This window comes from Garra rufa, chromosome 9, assembly GCF_049309525.1.
Source record: "Garra rufa chromosome 9, GarRuf1.0, whole genome shotgun sequence".
In the NCBI taxonomy this organism is placed as follows: Eukaryota; Metazoa; Chordata; class Actinopteri; order Cypriniformes; family Cyprinidae; genus Garra; species Garra rufa.
The window spans coordinates 4,101,460-4,118,295 of record NC_133369.1 but is presented as its reverse complement, the minus strand read 5'-3'; the positions used below and the strand labels follow the sequence as shown (position 1 = coordinate 4,118,295).

At 32.9% G+C, this 16,836-nt stretch overlaps 1 protein-coding gene across 1 annotated transcript in view; it reads left to right on the top strand.

The window, feature by feature from the left end:
* Nucleotides 1-3,035: 3,035 nt before the first annotated feature.
* Nucleotides 3,036-16,836, top strand: part of LOC141342115 (protein argonaute-1) — a 46,216-nt gene continuing 32,415 nt past the window's right edge. Inside the window, exons 1-2 of the mRNA XM_073846502.1 lie at nt 3,036-3,399; nt 12,333-12,519. Coding sequence (XP_073702603.1) covers nt 3,375-3,399; nt 12,333-12,519 — 212 coding nt within the window. The 5' untranslated portion in view covers nt 3,036-3,374. The remainder of the gene's footprint in view (nt 3,400-12,332; nt 12,520-16,836) is intronic.

The following is a 16,836-nucleotide window of genomic DNA, read 5'->3' as shown; positions in this document are numbered from 1 at the left end:
CATGTTATTCATGCTTTTAGAATTCTACCAAAATTAACTATAACTATTTAACTATTAGGAATACATATTGGCCAAGCTCAGGCACTGGCTGTGAAAGGGACATATAAATAGTTATCACAAAAAGTTAATAATGTAAATGCTAATCAATAATGATTTTTTTCTTTGAATATATTTGAATATATTTCCCTTATGCCATGATAGTTTCTAATTCTTGAAACAATAACAAAACAATAATTGATGAATAGAATATCTCTTAGTTTTTGCCAACAAGATGGTAAATAATACAAAAAAAAATGCTCAAAAGCAAACAGTATCTCACAAAAGTGAGTACACCCCTCACATGTGCAGCTTGTATAGCAGTATAGATTTACTGTCCTCTGAAAATCACTCAACATACAGCCATTATTGTCAAAATAGCTGGCAACAAAAGTGAGTACACCCTAAGTGATAACAGCAGTATATTGTCTAACCATGCAAAGCCAGATGTCCTATTCATTACGTTTATGTTTTTGTCTGATTGACAGGACCATACAAAGTTGTGCATCTCGTATTAGAGCAATTAAAATTAGGTGCTTTAAGAACAATTCTCTCATACTGGCCACTGGATGTTCAACATGGCATCTCATGGCAAAGACCTCTCTGAGGATTTGAGAATTAGAATTGTTGCTCTCCACAAAGATGGCCAAGGCTATTAGAGGTTCAGTAACACCCTGAAACCGAGTTACACTACAGTGGTCAGGGTCATACAGAGGTTTTCCAAGATGGCTTCCATTAGGAACTGGCTTTGCAAGGGTCGATCAATGAAGTTGATCACTCATTCTGTGCGTCAGGTACAGAACCTGGCTTCAAAAAACAGATGCATGAGTGCTACCAGCATTGCTTTAAGGGAGTAGAAGTAGAAGGTCAGCTTGTCAGTGCTCAGACCATATGCCGCACACTGCAACAAGTCAGTTTGCATAGGCGTCGTCCCAGAAGGAAGCCTCATCTGAAGCTGGCTCACAAGAAAGCCCAAAAACAGTTTGCTGAAGACAACCAAGAGCATGAATTACTGGAACCATGTCCTGTGGTTTGATGAGACTATAAGATAAACTTGTTTGGCTCAGATGGTGCCCAGCATGTGTGGCGATGCCCTGGTGAGGAGTACCAAGAAAGGTCAAGCATGGTGCTGGTATGATCTGGGGCTGCATGAGGCTGCTGGTGCTGTGGAGCTGCAGTTCATTGAGGGAAACATGGATTTCATTATGTACTGTACATTCTGAGGCAGAACATGATGCCTTCCCTCCAGAAACTAGGCCGAAACAGCAGTTTTCAAACATGACAACAACCCCAAACACACCACCAGGATGACAACTGCCTTGCTGAGGAAGCTGAAGATGGGGTGGCCAAGTAGGTCTCCAGACCTGAACCCTGAACCTGTGGGTCATCCTCAAGCGTAAGGTGGAGAAGCACCATGTGTCTAAAGTCCAGCAGCTCCTTGAGGAGTGGAAGAGGATCCCAGCAACAACCTGTGCAGCTCTGGTCAATTCCATGCCCAGGATGATTAAAGCAGTGCCAGATAACAATGGTGCTAACACAATTTATTGACACTTTGGACAAGTTCGCTTAGGGTGTACTCACTTTTGTTGGCAGCTATTTTGACAATAATGGCTGTTTGTTGAGCAATTATCAGGGGACAGTATATGCTGAACACTGACTACTCTAAAATATATCCAAGTTTCATTTCTATAGTATTGTCCCTTGAGAAGATATACTAAAATGGTTGCTGAAATGTGAGGGGTGTACTAACTTTCATAAGATGTATGCTGTTAATGCTCCTTACCTCACAAAATAAGACAAATGTATGCAAAATATTTAATTTTGCTGTCAAATTATTATTTGAAATGACTTGTCTAACAGGGTGAAACACCATTGTTAACAGGTTCTAACAGTGGATGAGCATTTCATCATTGTCCTGCATTATTTGCCATCTGTAGTGCGGAACTGCACATATATAATATTATTTCAAGGCAATAAAAAAAAAAAAAAATCCAAATTTCCTTTATGGGAGGGACACAAAAAATAGCTATGTACACTTTTCTGTCCAGGTGGTTAAAAAAAAAAAAAAAAAAAAACACAATTTAGAGGTCAGACATAAGACATTATTTTTATTTATAACTGATTAAAATAAAGATGATGTAATTCATCTGGATTAATTAGATTGCCAAACAAACACAAATTCCCTTATTTACAGACATTTTTAGGCACAAAAACTTATATTTACACATTTCTATTCTTATTTCTTTCTTTCCCTGGCTTCTGCCTAGTTTGTGACATTTTCTGTAAATCAGTTTCTCACATTAAGCAATGTATTTATTTTTTACTTATATGATGTGCCACCATTTACCTGAATGTTCAGGTAAATTAGGACACTGTCAAAATGTAATATTTTTAAAAAAATACACTCTTAAAAATTAAGGTGCTTTTAAAAGGTTCTTCACAGCGATTGCCATTGAAGAACCATTTTTGCTTCCACAAAGAACCATCTCTTTCTTATCTTTTTATAACCTGAAGAACCTTCTTTTGCCACAAAAAAAACCTTTTGTGAAACAGAAAGGTTCTTCAAATATTAAAGGTTCTTTATGGAGCCATTTAGACAAAAAAGGTCCTTCTATGGCATTGTGAAGCACCTTTATTTGTAAGGGTGTAGTTTTATCTTGGCCTAATATTATCCTATCCCAGTAGAAAGTTTATTTATTCAGCTTTCAGATGAAAACAAATTGACTCTTATGACTGGTTTTGTGTTTCAGGGTCACATGTTACAAGCACTTTCTGTCAGTGTTTTGTTGAGGCTCATCTCTCTCTGCACCAAATAAGTTTAGGAAGCTAGACTGAAACTAAAGGGTCAGTATGTAGTATATAGCGTGTAGTATGCAGTATGCTTGTATTCTTAATGAATGAATTGGGATTTTCAAGCTCACACTAGAGGGCGAGCACAAAGCAGATCAGCCACAGTCAAGAATCTCAGCAGTAGGAGGAGAGAAGAAGAAGAAGAAGAAACGGGCTCTAGGTCTGTGGGGGGTGACGGACGGGTCGAGCGTTTTTGTTCCGCTGGTGGATCCTGCTTAAACGGTGAGCAGGAGGCACAACAACCCGAAGCAGAGCAGCCCGACCCGGAAAGAGCCTGGAGGAGCGGGTCGTTACGGATCGGAACTAAGGCGCTTTTGTCTCTCTCTCAACTCCTGCGGGTTTGGGGGCTCCAGCAGCGGCGGCGGAGACGATCCCGCTCGCCCAGGGAAGGAGGCTGGAAGTCGGGGACGCTTCCAGCCTGCAGGGCCGGGCGCCGTGGCGATTGAGCATCTGGAATTTGGTGAACCCTTTGGGGCTCAGTGGATGGGATGGAGCCGGGACCATCTGGCGCTGGTGGGTTCGGATCTTTTCAGTTGTTTCGAATCTTTGAAATGGTACAATGTTTCCGCGTGATAGCCTATTATTGCCACACATTGTATCATTTCATAACGTTCCGTAAGAACACAGTGTAACATTCCGCTGTGACACTTTAAGGATACATTGTAACATTCCGCAAACAGGCATTGTATCATTCCACTGGAAACATTGTACAAATTAATTAGAATGCTCATTGTTACATAGGTGATACCTGAAAGTTAATGTACAGGTTACACGAATTGTTTATTAATGCTTTAGGAGAAAATAATGCAGGGAGTCAGGGAGATTGTCCCAGGTCAGGGGTCGTGGGAAGACATGAGATTGAAGACCGCCTTCAGCAGATGCAGCAGGGGAAAGTGACCCCCAGGGGTCTTTATTGATCCTGCTAAAATGTGGCTCTGTCCGATGCTACCAATTTCTCTTCCATTAACGGTATAAATGCACAAGACACGAGCAGATATATGATTTATGTTGTGAGGGTATAAAAGCTGCCCGGCTTGGGCTTTGGGAATATGATTTGATGTAAATTTACATAAACGTTTAGTGGATAACTTATGAACTGTTTCAAAGTGAATCTTTAAATGCATACAAAAGTTGCATTGCATGTGTGTGCAAAAATCTTTAAAGCAGTTTCTGATCATGAAAAGTAAGAAAATGTGGTTCTAAAAAATTCCTGGATGTTGTTTTCGTGTTCCATTTCACTATTTTTGATGTTTAAGAGTTTACTTTCTGATTTAAATCTGAGCTCGACTCATTTGATATTAATTTGAAACATCTTTTCAGGAGTGGATAGTAGCACTGATGATTAATGCTTTTCCTCTGCTTTTTTTTTTTTTTTTGGTTGCAGTATTTGTAATGCATTAAAGCTGAGTACAACCTCAGCTTTAATGCATTACAAATGCTGCAAAAAAAGCTCAGTGTTGAAATACTTTCTTCTGCCCCAGTTTAATATGCATATCTAAGTTAAAACTCTGAATTTGTGATGCTTTCAAAACATTGAATTGTTTGTTTGAGCATCACAACACCAAAACATCAACTCAACCAATGGTGTGATTTTAGGGGCGGGACTACCTGTTGCTCTGACCAATGGCAGATGGGTAGGATTGTTCAAGAAACCTGTTTGAAACGATTATTATTGTTATAGACATTCACTTTTTACAAATGAATATTTCTGGAAAGACTTTTGCCATTGCGATATCTCTCTTCTAGTCACTCATTGTCATTTGTTTAGCTTGTGTATGTACAGTATATCAGACACCTTGGCCTCTTAGCATCAGCCGTGAAAAACGTGTTGTTGTAGTTGTTTTTGTGAATCTGAGGGTGGCCTTTATTAATGAGCGGCAGGGGAAGGGTCACAGGGGCTGTGCACTGGCCAGGTGGCGTCTCTGTGGATCTTGCACACTTCAGTGCATTATGCTCTTGAGCCCTCAATAGCAGGACATCTGGGACTCCAGACCAAAATATTAGTTCTGTTTCTCTGGCACAGTTCTGGTCACTTCTGCTTTCTTTAATATGGACAGCAAAGCTGATATATAACAAAATGGATCAGCCTTTTGTTGACATTCAATATATGCTCATTATGTATTTGTTTTGAAATTGCTTTAGGAGGAATTAGAGGGACTGGCATTTTGTTAAAAATCATTGTTTCCTCTGCTTCTCACTAGATATTGAATTTTGGTATTAAATAAGTTTTATCTGTCCACATTTTGTGCATTTATTAGATAAAACTTTACAATAAAGTCTCATTTGTTAACTTTAGTTCACAGTGCATTAACTGCTGCAACGTACACGGACGTTTTTGAGCATTTTGAGTCAGAGTTTTAAATTGATTCATTATATTGTTGTATTATTTTTGACATAATTTTTACATTTTTGGGGGGAAAAATATATTTTACATAAATAAATCGAGTGCTGCTCAAAAGTTTGGGATCAGTAGCATTTTAATTGTTTTTTAATTTAAACAAAGTTTCATTTATTTCATCAAAAATACAGAAAAAAAAGTAATATTATGAAATATTATTGCAATTCAAAATAACAGTTATTTTTAATACACTTTAAAATATAATTTATTTCTGTGATGCAAAGCTGAGTTTTCATCAGCCATTACTCCAGTCTTCAGTGTCACACGATCCTTCAGAAATCATTCTGATATACTGTTTTATTAATTTTATTATCAATGTTGGAAACAGTTGTGCTGCTTAATATTTTTTTTGAAACCTGTGATGGTTTTTTTCAAGATTCTTTGATGAATAAAAAAAAGTTAAAAAGAACTCTTCTCTAACAATATAAGTCTTTACGATCACTTTTTATTAATTTAACACATCCTTGCTGAATAAAAGTAGTAATTTCTTTCAAAAAGGAGTAAGAAAGAAAATATTTACTGACAAATTTTGAACAAGCTGTTTATTGTTACAAAAGTTTTTTTTTAATAAAAAAAAAATCTGTATTTTTTTTTTAACGTTTTATTTATCAAACAATCTTGAAAAAATTATCATGGGTTGGGTTCCAACAAAAATTGTTTCCAAAACCGATAATAAATCAGCATATTATTCTGATATGAGTAATGATGCGGAAAATTCAGCTTTGCATCACAAAAATAAACTATATTTTAAAGTATATTAAAATAGACGACCACTATTTTAATTTGCATTAACATTCAACAATATTACAGATTTTCTGTATTTTTAATCAAAGAAACACAGCCTTGATGAGCAGAAAAGTCTTTAAAAGCATAAACACATTTACTGATCCTAAACTTTTGGGAGCCGCAGAGTATATAATGTATTTATTTATTAATTTATTTATATTTTTGGTAATATTTTCTCATTTGCACTTGTTGAGCAATGTATTTTTAACAGTATTAAAGCAGAGGTTTACATTGATTCATTGAAATAAACAGTTTGAACTGATGCAGTATTGAATCAAGTTCTAAAGTTTAAACTGCATGCGTTTTATATCCCAATCATAATTGCGAATATATTTTAACTGCTGAATTTATCACCAGTATTCTTTATAAGAAGGAGATAAAGAGGTGAACTACTGCTGCATAATATTCACAATGTTGCTTAGTCTTATATCAGCCACAAATATGTTATGTACACATCTATATATAGCTCTGTATATATATTCATATATGCATATCTATCGGCCAGCCCTAACAGAGAGCCGCCATTGTTTACTGGTTTCTTGAGATCTGGCTCCATTTCTAGCCATCTGCCGCTGCCTGCATTCACTCTGCCGTAGGAACATAGAGTTTGCCATTGATCAAGACTTAGCAGAGTATATATGGTGTACGAGAGTTCTCCGAAGAGCCTCTTAAATCATAGGGGAGCTATAAAGCGGGCCGTGTAGGATAAGATTGATGACCTTGTCTCGGCGTAACGTCGAGGTGCTCGCTGACACTATACGATGAATAAGACCAAGGTCCGGCTCTCCCGAAACCCCCACGTATCATTGGGTCTCCTGATCTCCATGACAATGTGTGTTGCTGTGCGGTTGCTATGGAGAGGCTGGGAATGTATTGGGGCCCCTGTGTTTGTGTGTGCTGCTGTGGAGGCGAGGGGGGCTCCCCCTGTTCGGGAAGGAGGGCAGCTGGGGTCTTTGTTATGATGGAGGGAGTGTTCATGGGCAGAGAGGTTAAAGGCGTCAACTCTTTAGACTAGTGCTTTGCAACTAGTTTTGGTTTGGGATGCAGATTTTCCTGCCGGCGTGTGTAAAGTAAATTGCAAAATGACTGTTTTCAAACAGGTTTTCCAGATATTGCCATTGGTTGAATGCTGTTGTTGTTGTGTCAGGCTGGTTGATGAACTTTAACAAAACGTGTCTACTTAAAAGTGACTTGCTTATAATTCTATTCTATTTATTTTAAAAGTGAACGCTGAAATGCGTTAAAGCTACCACGATCTGCACAGATCTGACCAGTGTTGTTATTGTAAACAAAGAAGTAAAGCTGAATTTTGTTTTCAAACATTATACAAAAAAAAGTACAAATATTTTTGTATGTTTTATTTTATTTTATTTATTTTTTTAATTTAAATTTATTTTTATTTGATATTATTTTATTTTGGTTTTTTATTTATTTATTTATTTTTTAATTAAGTTTTTTTTATATTATTTTGTTTTGTTTTATTTTTTTATATTGTGTTGTTTTGGTTTGTTTTTATATTTTGTTTTTATTTTATTTTTTATATTTTATTTATTTTTTGTTTTGTTTTTATTTAATATTTTATTTTTGTTTTGTTTTATTTTGTATTTTATATTATTTTGTTTTGTTTTATATAATATTTTGTTTTGTTTTATTTTGTATTTTATATTATTTTGTTTTGTTTTATATAATATTTTGTTTTGTTTTATTTTATATATTTTTTTATTTAGTTTTGTTTGGATTGGTTTTTTGTTTTGTTTCATTTTGTTTGTTTTTTTATGAAACTTTTGCCTCGGAAGCTAGATAAAATAAAACAAATTTAAACTTTTTTATATATTATTTTGATATAGTATAGAAGAAAGTATTTTAACATGGAAAAATTATACATTTTAAAATTAAAGTTATTAAAATATTTTTTGAAGTGAAAATAATTTTGTAAAGCTGAAAAAAATAAATGTTAGAAAAAATATGTAAGTTAAAGTACTATTATTAGTAAAACTAAAACTGAAATAACTATAAATTAAACCTAAATCAAAATATTCATTACATGTATTCTAATTTTGTAAGATTTAAATTAAAATTAAAATGAAAACTGAAAGAATGGTAATAAAACCTATATCATTTTTGAACATTGGATTTGGAACCAGAAAAAAAAATCGCATGAAAATTATATATATTTTTTTCACTTTAGGGTATAGTCTTTATTAATAGTTGTCTGTACATATCAAATTGGGATAGAATGAAGTGCTTTAACATGTAAACATTACCTTCAAATCTAACATTTTTGTTTACTGAACAAAGCTAACATTTTTATTAAAATAAAGCTGAAATAAAATATAAGTATAGTATTTTAAATATTAGTATTTTTTTATACCTTCGCAACTGAAATGTAATATAGAGTACTAAAATATTAAAAACGGATCAATGTCGAATAATTGAGATATTATAGTTTTTTTAAAGATTTGTAGTTCGTTTTTATTTGAATTAGTTGATGTTTAAGTAATTTTATTATATATTATTTTACTTTATTTTATGAATGTTTGTTATGGTTTTAGTTAGTTTTAATAAACTATAGTAACCTTGAAACTGATATAAAAATAAATAAGGCAAAAATTTGCCTTGGAAGCTAGATAAAATAATATATTAAAGCTTAAATTTGTTTTATTTTATTGTATTGGTTTTAGTTTTAATTAACTATAATAACTTAGAAATTGATATAAAAATAAATAAGGCAAGAATTTGCCTTGGAAGCTAGATAAAATAAAACAAATTTAAGCTTTTTTAAAATATTACTAACATTTTTTAGGTTTATTTTATTTAAGTTAACGAATGTCTGCTGTGCTTTTAGTTTTAGTTAACTATAATAACCTTGAAAAAAAATAAATTAGAAAAAAATAACTAGAAACATTTAGAAAACTTTATAAAAATCATAAAAGAACATTTTAACTCAACATCTAATCTAAAAAAAAAACAGAAAATATCAAAATAAAAGCTTATTTAAAATCTGAATAATGTAATATTTTAGTTTTAGATTCATATACTAAACACAAGAATATTAAAAATTACTAACATGAGACAGGCTTGACAGTTTTACTTTCTAATTGTCTCCTAATTCGCAGTCTGTCTGTGCAAACCATGTTTTGCTCCATTGCTAGTGTATTTTCTTTGACCTTCTGTGTATTTGTTGATGGTTTTGAGGCTGAGGGCTTGTCAAACTGCTACTAGCAAGCTTGAATAAACACAATGGTGGAGACGTTTGTATACATAATATATTCTATATTGTATACAGTTCCAAAGTCAGTAAGAGTCTCTTCTGCTCACCAAACCTGCATTTATTTGGTTAAAAATACAGTAAAAACAGTCAAATTGTGAAATATTATTACAAATCAAAATACACCAGACTTAGTCTTGAGTGTCACATGATTCTTCAGAAATCATTCTAATATGCTGATTTTATCAATATTATTAAAACAATTGTGCTGCATAAATATGTTTAAAATAGTACAAAAATGTAAATATTATTATAATTCAAAATAGCTTGTTTCCTGTGTAAATATATTATAAAATGTAATTTATTTCTCTGATCAAAGTTGAATTTTAAGCATCATTACTCCAGTCTTGAGTGTCACATGATTCTTCAGAAATCATTCTAATATGCTGATTTGATCAGTATTATCAAAACAGTTGTGCTGCTTAAATAGATTTAAAATAGTAAAACAAGTGAAATATTATTATAATTCAAAATAACTGTTTTATTTTGTGAATATATTTTAAAATGTAATTTATTTCTGTAATCAAAGCTGAATTTTCAGCATCATTACTCCAGTCTTGAGTCTCACGTGATCCTTTAGAAATCATTCTAATATGCTGGTTTTATCGATATTATTAAAACAATTGTGCTGCTTAAATATATTTAAAATAGTAAAAAATTGTGAAATATTATTATAATTCAAAATAGCTTGTTTCCTGTGTAAATATATTTTAAAATGTAATTTATTTCTGTGATCAAAGCTGAATTTTAAACATCAATACTCCAGTCTTGAGTGTCACATGATCCTTCAGAAATCATTTGAATATGCTGGTTTTATCAGTTTTATCAAAACAGTTGTGCTGCTCAAATAGATTTCAAAATAGCAATAAATTGTGAAATATTATTGTAATTTAAAACAGCTGTTTCATATGTGAATATATTTTAAAATGTAATTTATTTCTGTGGTCAAAGCTGAATTTTCAGCATCATTACTTCAGTCTTGAGTCTCACATGATCCTTTAGAAATCATTCTAATATGCTGGTTTTATCGATATTAAAACAATTGTGCTGCTTAAAATATATTTAAAATTGTGAAATATTATTATAATTCAAAATAGCTTGTTTCCTGTGTAAATATATTGTAAAATGTAATTTATTTCTGTGATCAAAGTTGAATTTTAAGCAACTTTACTCCAGTCTTGTGTGTCACATGATCCTTCAGAAATCATTCTAATATGTTGATTTTATCGATATTAAAACAATTGTGCTGCTTATAATAAAATTTCACAATTTTAAATATATTTTAATTCAAAATAGCTTGTTTCCAATGTAAATATATTGTAAAATGTAGTTTATTTCTCTGATTAAAGTTGAATTTTAAGCATCAATACTCCAGTCTTGAGCGTCACACGATCCTTCAGAAATCATTTTAATATGTTGATTCGCTGATCAAGAAACATTTCTGATTACTATCAATGCTGAAACAGTTGTGCTTTATATTTTATGGAAACTTAGAGAATAGAAAGTTCAGAAGAACAGCATTTATTTAAAATACAGATGTTTTGTAACATTAATAACTTTCACTTATGATCAATTTAATGCATCCTTTCTGAATTAAGGTATTGATATCTTCTTCTTCTTCTTCTTCTTCTTCTTCTTCAAAAAAAAAATCTTACTGACCAAAGCATTTGAATGGTAATGTATATTTTTGTAAATCAGTGTGCAGGACTAATTTATGTCATTTACTTGAGAGACTGACAAAAACACATGCAATTACAAAGCAGGACTTGTCTCAAACAATGCAAGATGATGCAGAACTTGTTATTTGGGGCTTTAAACCAAAGCATGAGTTTTAATAAGAGTTTATAGTTGCCAATAACAGCTTACTACATTATTATAGTATTAATCTGGACTTCACCAGTGTCATCCAGTCAGAATTCAGTATCTGTTTAAAATATTCGATTGACTGTTTTGAGGTTTCGAATGATTCAGTCTTTTGGTTTGAATCCATCAAGTCACAAATTGCACCAATATTAAAATGTAGATATATTTGTATTCAACTTACAGCATAACTATGCGAACCCTGACCTTGTATTTATTTATATTTATATTTATAATATCTTAAAATGAATTAATAAATATAATATAATATCTTAATATCTCAGTGTTTTTTTGGCATAAAAGAAAAATCAATCATTTCCACCTATACAATGTTTGATTAGTAATATGCATTGCTAAAAACTTCATTTAAACAGCTTTAAAGGCAATTTTCTCAGTATTTTGAGTTTTTTTTTTTTTTTGCACTCTCGGATTCCAGATTTTCAAGTATTATCCATATTTTGGCCAAAAAATGTCCTATCCTAACAAACGTACATCAACAGAAAGCGTATTTATTCAGATTTCAGTTCACTTATAAATCTCAATTAAAAAAAAAAATAGCCATTATAACTGGTTTTGTGGTCCAGGGTCACATGTTATGATATAAACACTTATGCAAACAGATTGTGGTCATTGCATCTGTTATATATGCATGCATTTACTTTTTGGTTTATTGGCTTTATATGTGCACCGATATCATACAATCAGAATTTGGTTTGTTTTAAAATATTACATTGACTTTTGATGTTTCATAATGTGGCAGAAGCACTAGAAAAGTGTGAAAAGTGTTGAAATGAAATGCTGCTTTCTGGGATTTTTGAATAATTGTCAGAATGGCTGTCGAGTGCAAAACTACTTTTGAGTTCACTCTTAAGTAGGCCTATACTTTTACCCCCATCCTCCCTACTTTCTTTTCTTAGTTTTTGCCTTACCACCCCCATCTTCTTTGTTCATTTGCCCTGCTTTTGTCCCGTTTCCATCACAGTCCTGTCACCATATCTCTAGTCCCATAATCCCCCAAACTCCCCCTGAACTCCTCCTCTCAGTGTGTCCAGCTCTTATAACCTCCTATCTGCTTAATGACCTCTCTCTCTCTCTGTCTGTCTGTCTGTCTGTCTGTCTGTCTCTCGTCCGCAGTGCCCATCGGGCCGTACCCCCCACCCCTGCAGCAGGTGTTCCAGGCGCCCCGCAGGCCGGGCATGGGCACCGTCGGCAAACCCATCAAGCTGCTTGCCAACTACTTTGAGGTGGAGATCCCAAAAATGGATGTGTACCACTATGAAGTGGACATCAAACCTGATAAGTGCCCTCGACGGGTCAACAGGTAAACGTCCCGTAATCTCAAACGTCCACAGTCATGCTACCTATACACTAATAAATCCTTAAAGGGACACTCCACTTTTTTTGGAAATAGGCTCATTCTCCAACTCCCCCCGAGTTAATAAGTTGAGTTTTACCGTTTTGAAATCCATTCAGCCGTTCTCCTGTTCTGGCGATATCACTTTTAGCATAGCTTAGCATAGATCATTGAATCCTATTAGACCAGTAGCATCGCGTTCAAAAATGACCAATGCGTTTCCATATTTGTTGTATTTAAAACTTGACTCTTCTGTAGTTATATCGTGTACTAAAACCGGTGGAATGCAAAGCTGCGAGTTTCTAGGCTGATAAGATTAGGAACTACACTCTCATTCCGGCGTAATAGTCAAGGAAGTTTGCTGCCGTAATATGGCCGAAGCAGGCGGAGTATTATCAGAAATGAGTTCCCAGCTAGTTTAGCATTTGCACATGTGCTGCGTGGTATTACTGCTCCTGCTTCGTCCATATTACGGCAGCAAACTTCCTTGACTATTATGCCGGAATGGGAGTGTAGTTCCTAATCTTATCAGCCTAGAAAATCGAAGCTTTGCATTTCCACCGGTCTTAGTACACGATATAACTACAGAAGAGTCAAGTTTTAAATAGGACAAATATCGAAACTCGTTGGTCACCTTAAAAGGAGACACTTTACTTATATTTAATGTGCTTTCTATGGACATAAAATATATAAATATTATATATTTCAAATATTTAAAAGTGATTTTATGTCCATAGAAAGCACATTAAATATAAGTAAAGTGTCTCCTTTTTAGGTTTCAAAAAAAGTTTTTTATAGAATAAAATGTCAAAATTTGGTTGAAATAATGTTACATTGTCATTCAGTGTAACAAAAATATTTAGGTAAAAATTCTAACAACATGCTTATTCTGACTTGTACATATTAAACTCTATAAAAGAATAAGGGAGCATATTAAATTATATTGGGTTTTAAATGAGTAAAAAATTCTTACAAATGGGCAAAACCTAGGATAGTGGCAAATTTAAAAAATGTGGAATTAGAACTAATTAGCATTTGGAGTGAAAGTAATTCATCTTTTAATATGTCATAAATAGATTTTTGTTGTAAATGTGCCTGAAAAGTTTGTTACAACTGGATGACATTTTAGTGGGTGTCTTCTGTAAATTAGAGAAAAATGTATGATATTTATTTTTTGCTCAGAAAAACAAAAACAAAAATGCAATTAAATTAAACAGAAAGCTTTTAAATATATATATATATATATATATATATATATATATATATATATATATATATATATATATAAAACAATTTAAATTAGTATTACACTTATTGTTTTTATGCCTAAACCTCTTTATACATTGAATTTGGAAAGGTAGAATTAAATGAAAAACATTTTTTTGCTCCACTTTATTTTAAAGTCTGTTATAATTGTCTGTCTGTCTTGTTTTTGTTTATTGAAATGAAGCTAAAAAATATTAGATGTAAAAGGGTATATTTAAAAAAACAAAAAATGTGAAATGTGGCTTTAGTAACTGAAATGAAAAAAAAGAACTTAAAATGAACTAAAATGACTAAAACTAAAAATAATACAAATTAAGGCTAAAAAGAAATGTGAAAAAACTAATAAAAAGCACATTGCAAAATTACTAAAATGAAAATTAGAGTTAATTAAAAAAAAAATTCCACACTGAATTTGGAATCAGAGGTAGAATGACATGAAAAATGATATTTTTGATCCAGTTTAAACTTAGTCCACTTTGCGTTCACACTGTCATTTTTCAATTCAGACTGACTATTTTTTCTTTGCTAACAGAGAACACAAAGCATCAGGCGATCAAATAATCACGTTCACCTGATTATATAATAATCTTTCCTCGAGATGAATTCAGATAAAGGTTCTACTATTATTAGCTATTCCTCTCAAACCATCGGGGTCAGTAGAATCAAACCCTGCAGATTTGCATGGCTCAGTGATAAGGGCCAAAATATTTCACTTACCTCAATTACATAAAACATGACCTAGAAAAGAAACCTCCTCACACTCCTTCCCTGAATAGGTTTTAGGGTGAAATGTGGCTGTGGACGTGCACAGACAATGCTTCCATTCTCTTCATCCTTTAACTGTATTTTATTTCAACTAAGCGGTCTGGCTTTAGAGTTAAACACAACTTAAGCCTGGTTTATTCTTGACGCGTCTGCACGAGCGTGAGGATGAGCGTGAAAAGTGAAGTCATCGTGCCGTCGTCAGTGCATGGGCACGTTTGAGACAAATTCTGTGCACAGGCAATAGCATTACAATCCCATTAGCCCCTTAAACATCAAACACTTTCTGAGGCAGAGAAGGATGCAAGTAATGTATAATAATGCAGTTTTTTACCTACACAGTGAAATTGCTAATCATTAGTAGTTCATACAAATACATACATATACATATACATATACATATACATACATATACATACATAAGTGTATAAAATACTGTTTCGTGTTTTCTTTTGTTTAATTAAATGCAGGTTGGAAATGTATGTTTAATAAATTCATATTAACAATAAAATCAAGTATTAAAATAAACATTTGAAAATGTGACTATATATAGCCTAATATAATAATAAAAAAAGTTTGTCATAACAAACTTTGACTCTGGCTTGAGAAAGCTGGACCAGAAACTTTTAAAAAGTTTGAAAGCAAGTTGCTAGCAAGATTAGTAAATTGTTAGCATTGTTCTAGCATGATTATTAAGTTGCTAGCATGATTTTAACATGATTACCAAGTTGCTTGCATGTTTTAGCATGATTAGTATGTTGCTAGCATGTTTCTAGCATGATTAGCATGTTGCTAGCATGTTTTTAGCATGATTAGCAAGTTGCTAGCATGTTTTAAGTGTAGTAAGCATGTTGTTAACATGATTAACAAGTTGCCAGCATGTTTTTAGCTTGATTAGCAAGTTGCTATAATGTTTTTAACATTACTAGCATGATTATCATGCTGTCAGCATGATTCTAGCATGATTATTAAGTTGCTAACATGATTTTAACATGATTACCAAGCTGCTTGCATGTTTTAGCATGATTAGCATGTTACTAGCATGTTTTAATCATGATAAGCAAGTTGCGAACAAGTTTCTAACATGATTAGCAAGTTGCTAGTGTGTGTCTAGCATGATTATCAAGTTGCTAGTATGATTAGCATGTTGCTAGCATGTTTCTAGCATGATTATCATGTTGTCAGCATGATTCTAGCATGATTATTAAGTTGCTAGCATGATTTTAACATGATTAGCAAGTTGCTTGCATGTTTTAGCATTATTAGCAAGTTGCTACCATGTTTCTAGTATGATTAGCATGTTGCTAGCATGTTTCTAGCATGATTATCATGTTGGCAGCATGATTCTAGCATGATTATTAAGTTGCTAGCATGATTTTAACATGATTAGCAAGTTGCTTGCATGTTTTAGCATGATTAGCAAGTTGTTACCATGTTTCTAGCATGATTAACAAGTTGCCAGCATGTTTTTAGCTTGATTATCAAGTTACTAGCATGTTTTTAGCTTGATTATCAAGTTACTAGCATGTTTTTAGCATGATTAGCAAGTTGCTAGTATGTTTTTAACGTTTCTAGCATGATTATCATGTCAGCATGATTTTAACATGATTACCAAGTTGTTTGCATAGCATTGTTTGCCAGTATGTTTCTAACACGTTCTAGCATGGTTAGCATGTTTCTAGCATGATTAGCAATTTGCTAGTGTGTCTAGCATGATTAGCAAGTTTGGTAGCGTGTTTATTGCATGATTGTCAGTCGCTAGCATGTTTCTAGCGTGATTAGCAAGTTGCTAGCTTGTTTCTAGCATGATTGGCAAGTTGCTAATATGTTTTAATATGACTTGCAAGTTGTTAGAATGTTTCTAACATTATTATGAAGTTGCAGGCATGTTTTTAACATAATAAGCATGTTGTTAGCATGATTAGCATGTTGCTAGCATGATTAACAAGTCGTTAGAATGTTTCTAACATGTTTCTAGCATTATTAGCAAGTTGGTAACATGTTACTAGCATGATTAGCAAGTCACTAACATGTTTCTAGCATGATTAGCAAGTTGGTAACATGTTACTAGCATGATTAGCAAGTCACTAACATGTTTATAGCATGATTAGCAAGTTGGTAACATGTTACTAGCATGATTAGCAAGTTGGTAACATGTTACTAGCATGATTAGCAAGTCACTAACATGTTTCTAGCATGATTAGCAAGTTGGTAACATGTTACTAGCATGATTAGCAAGTCACTAACATGTTTCTA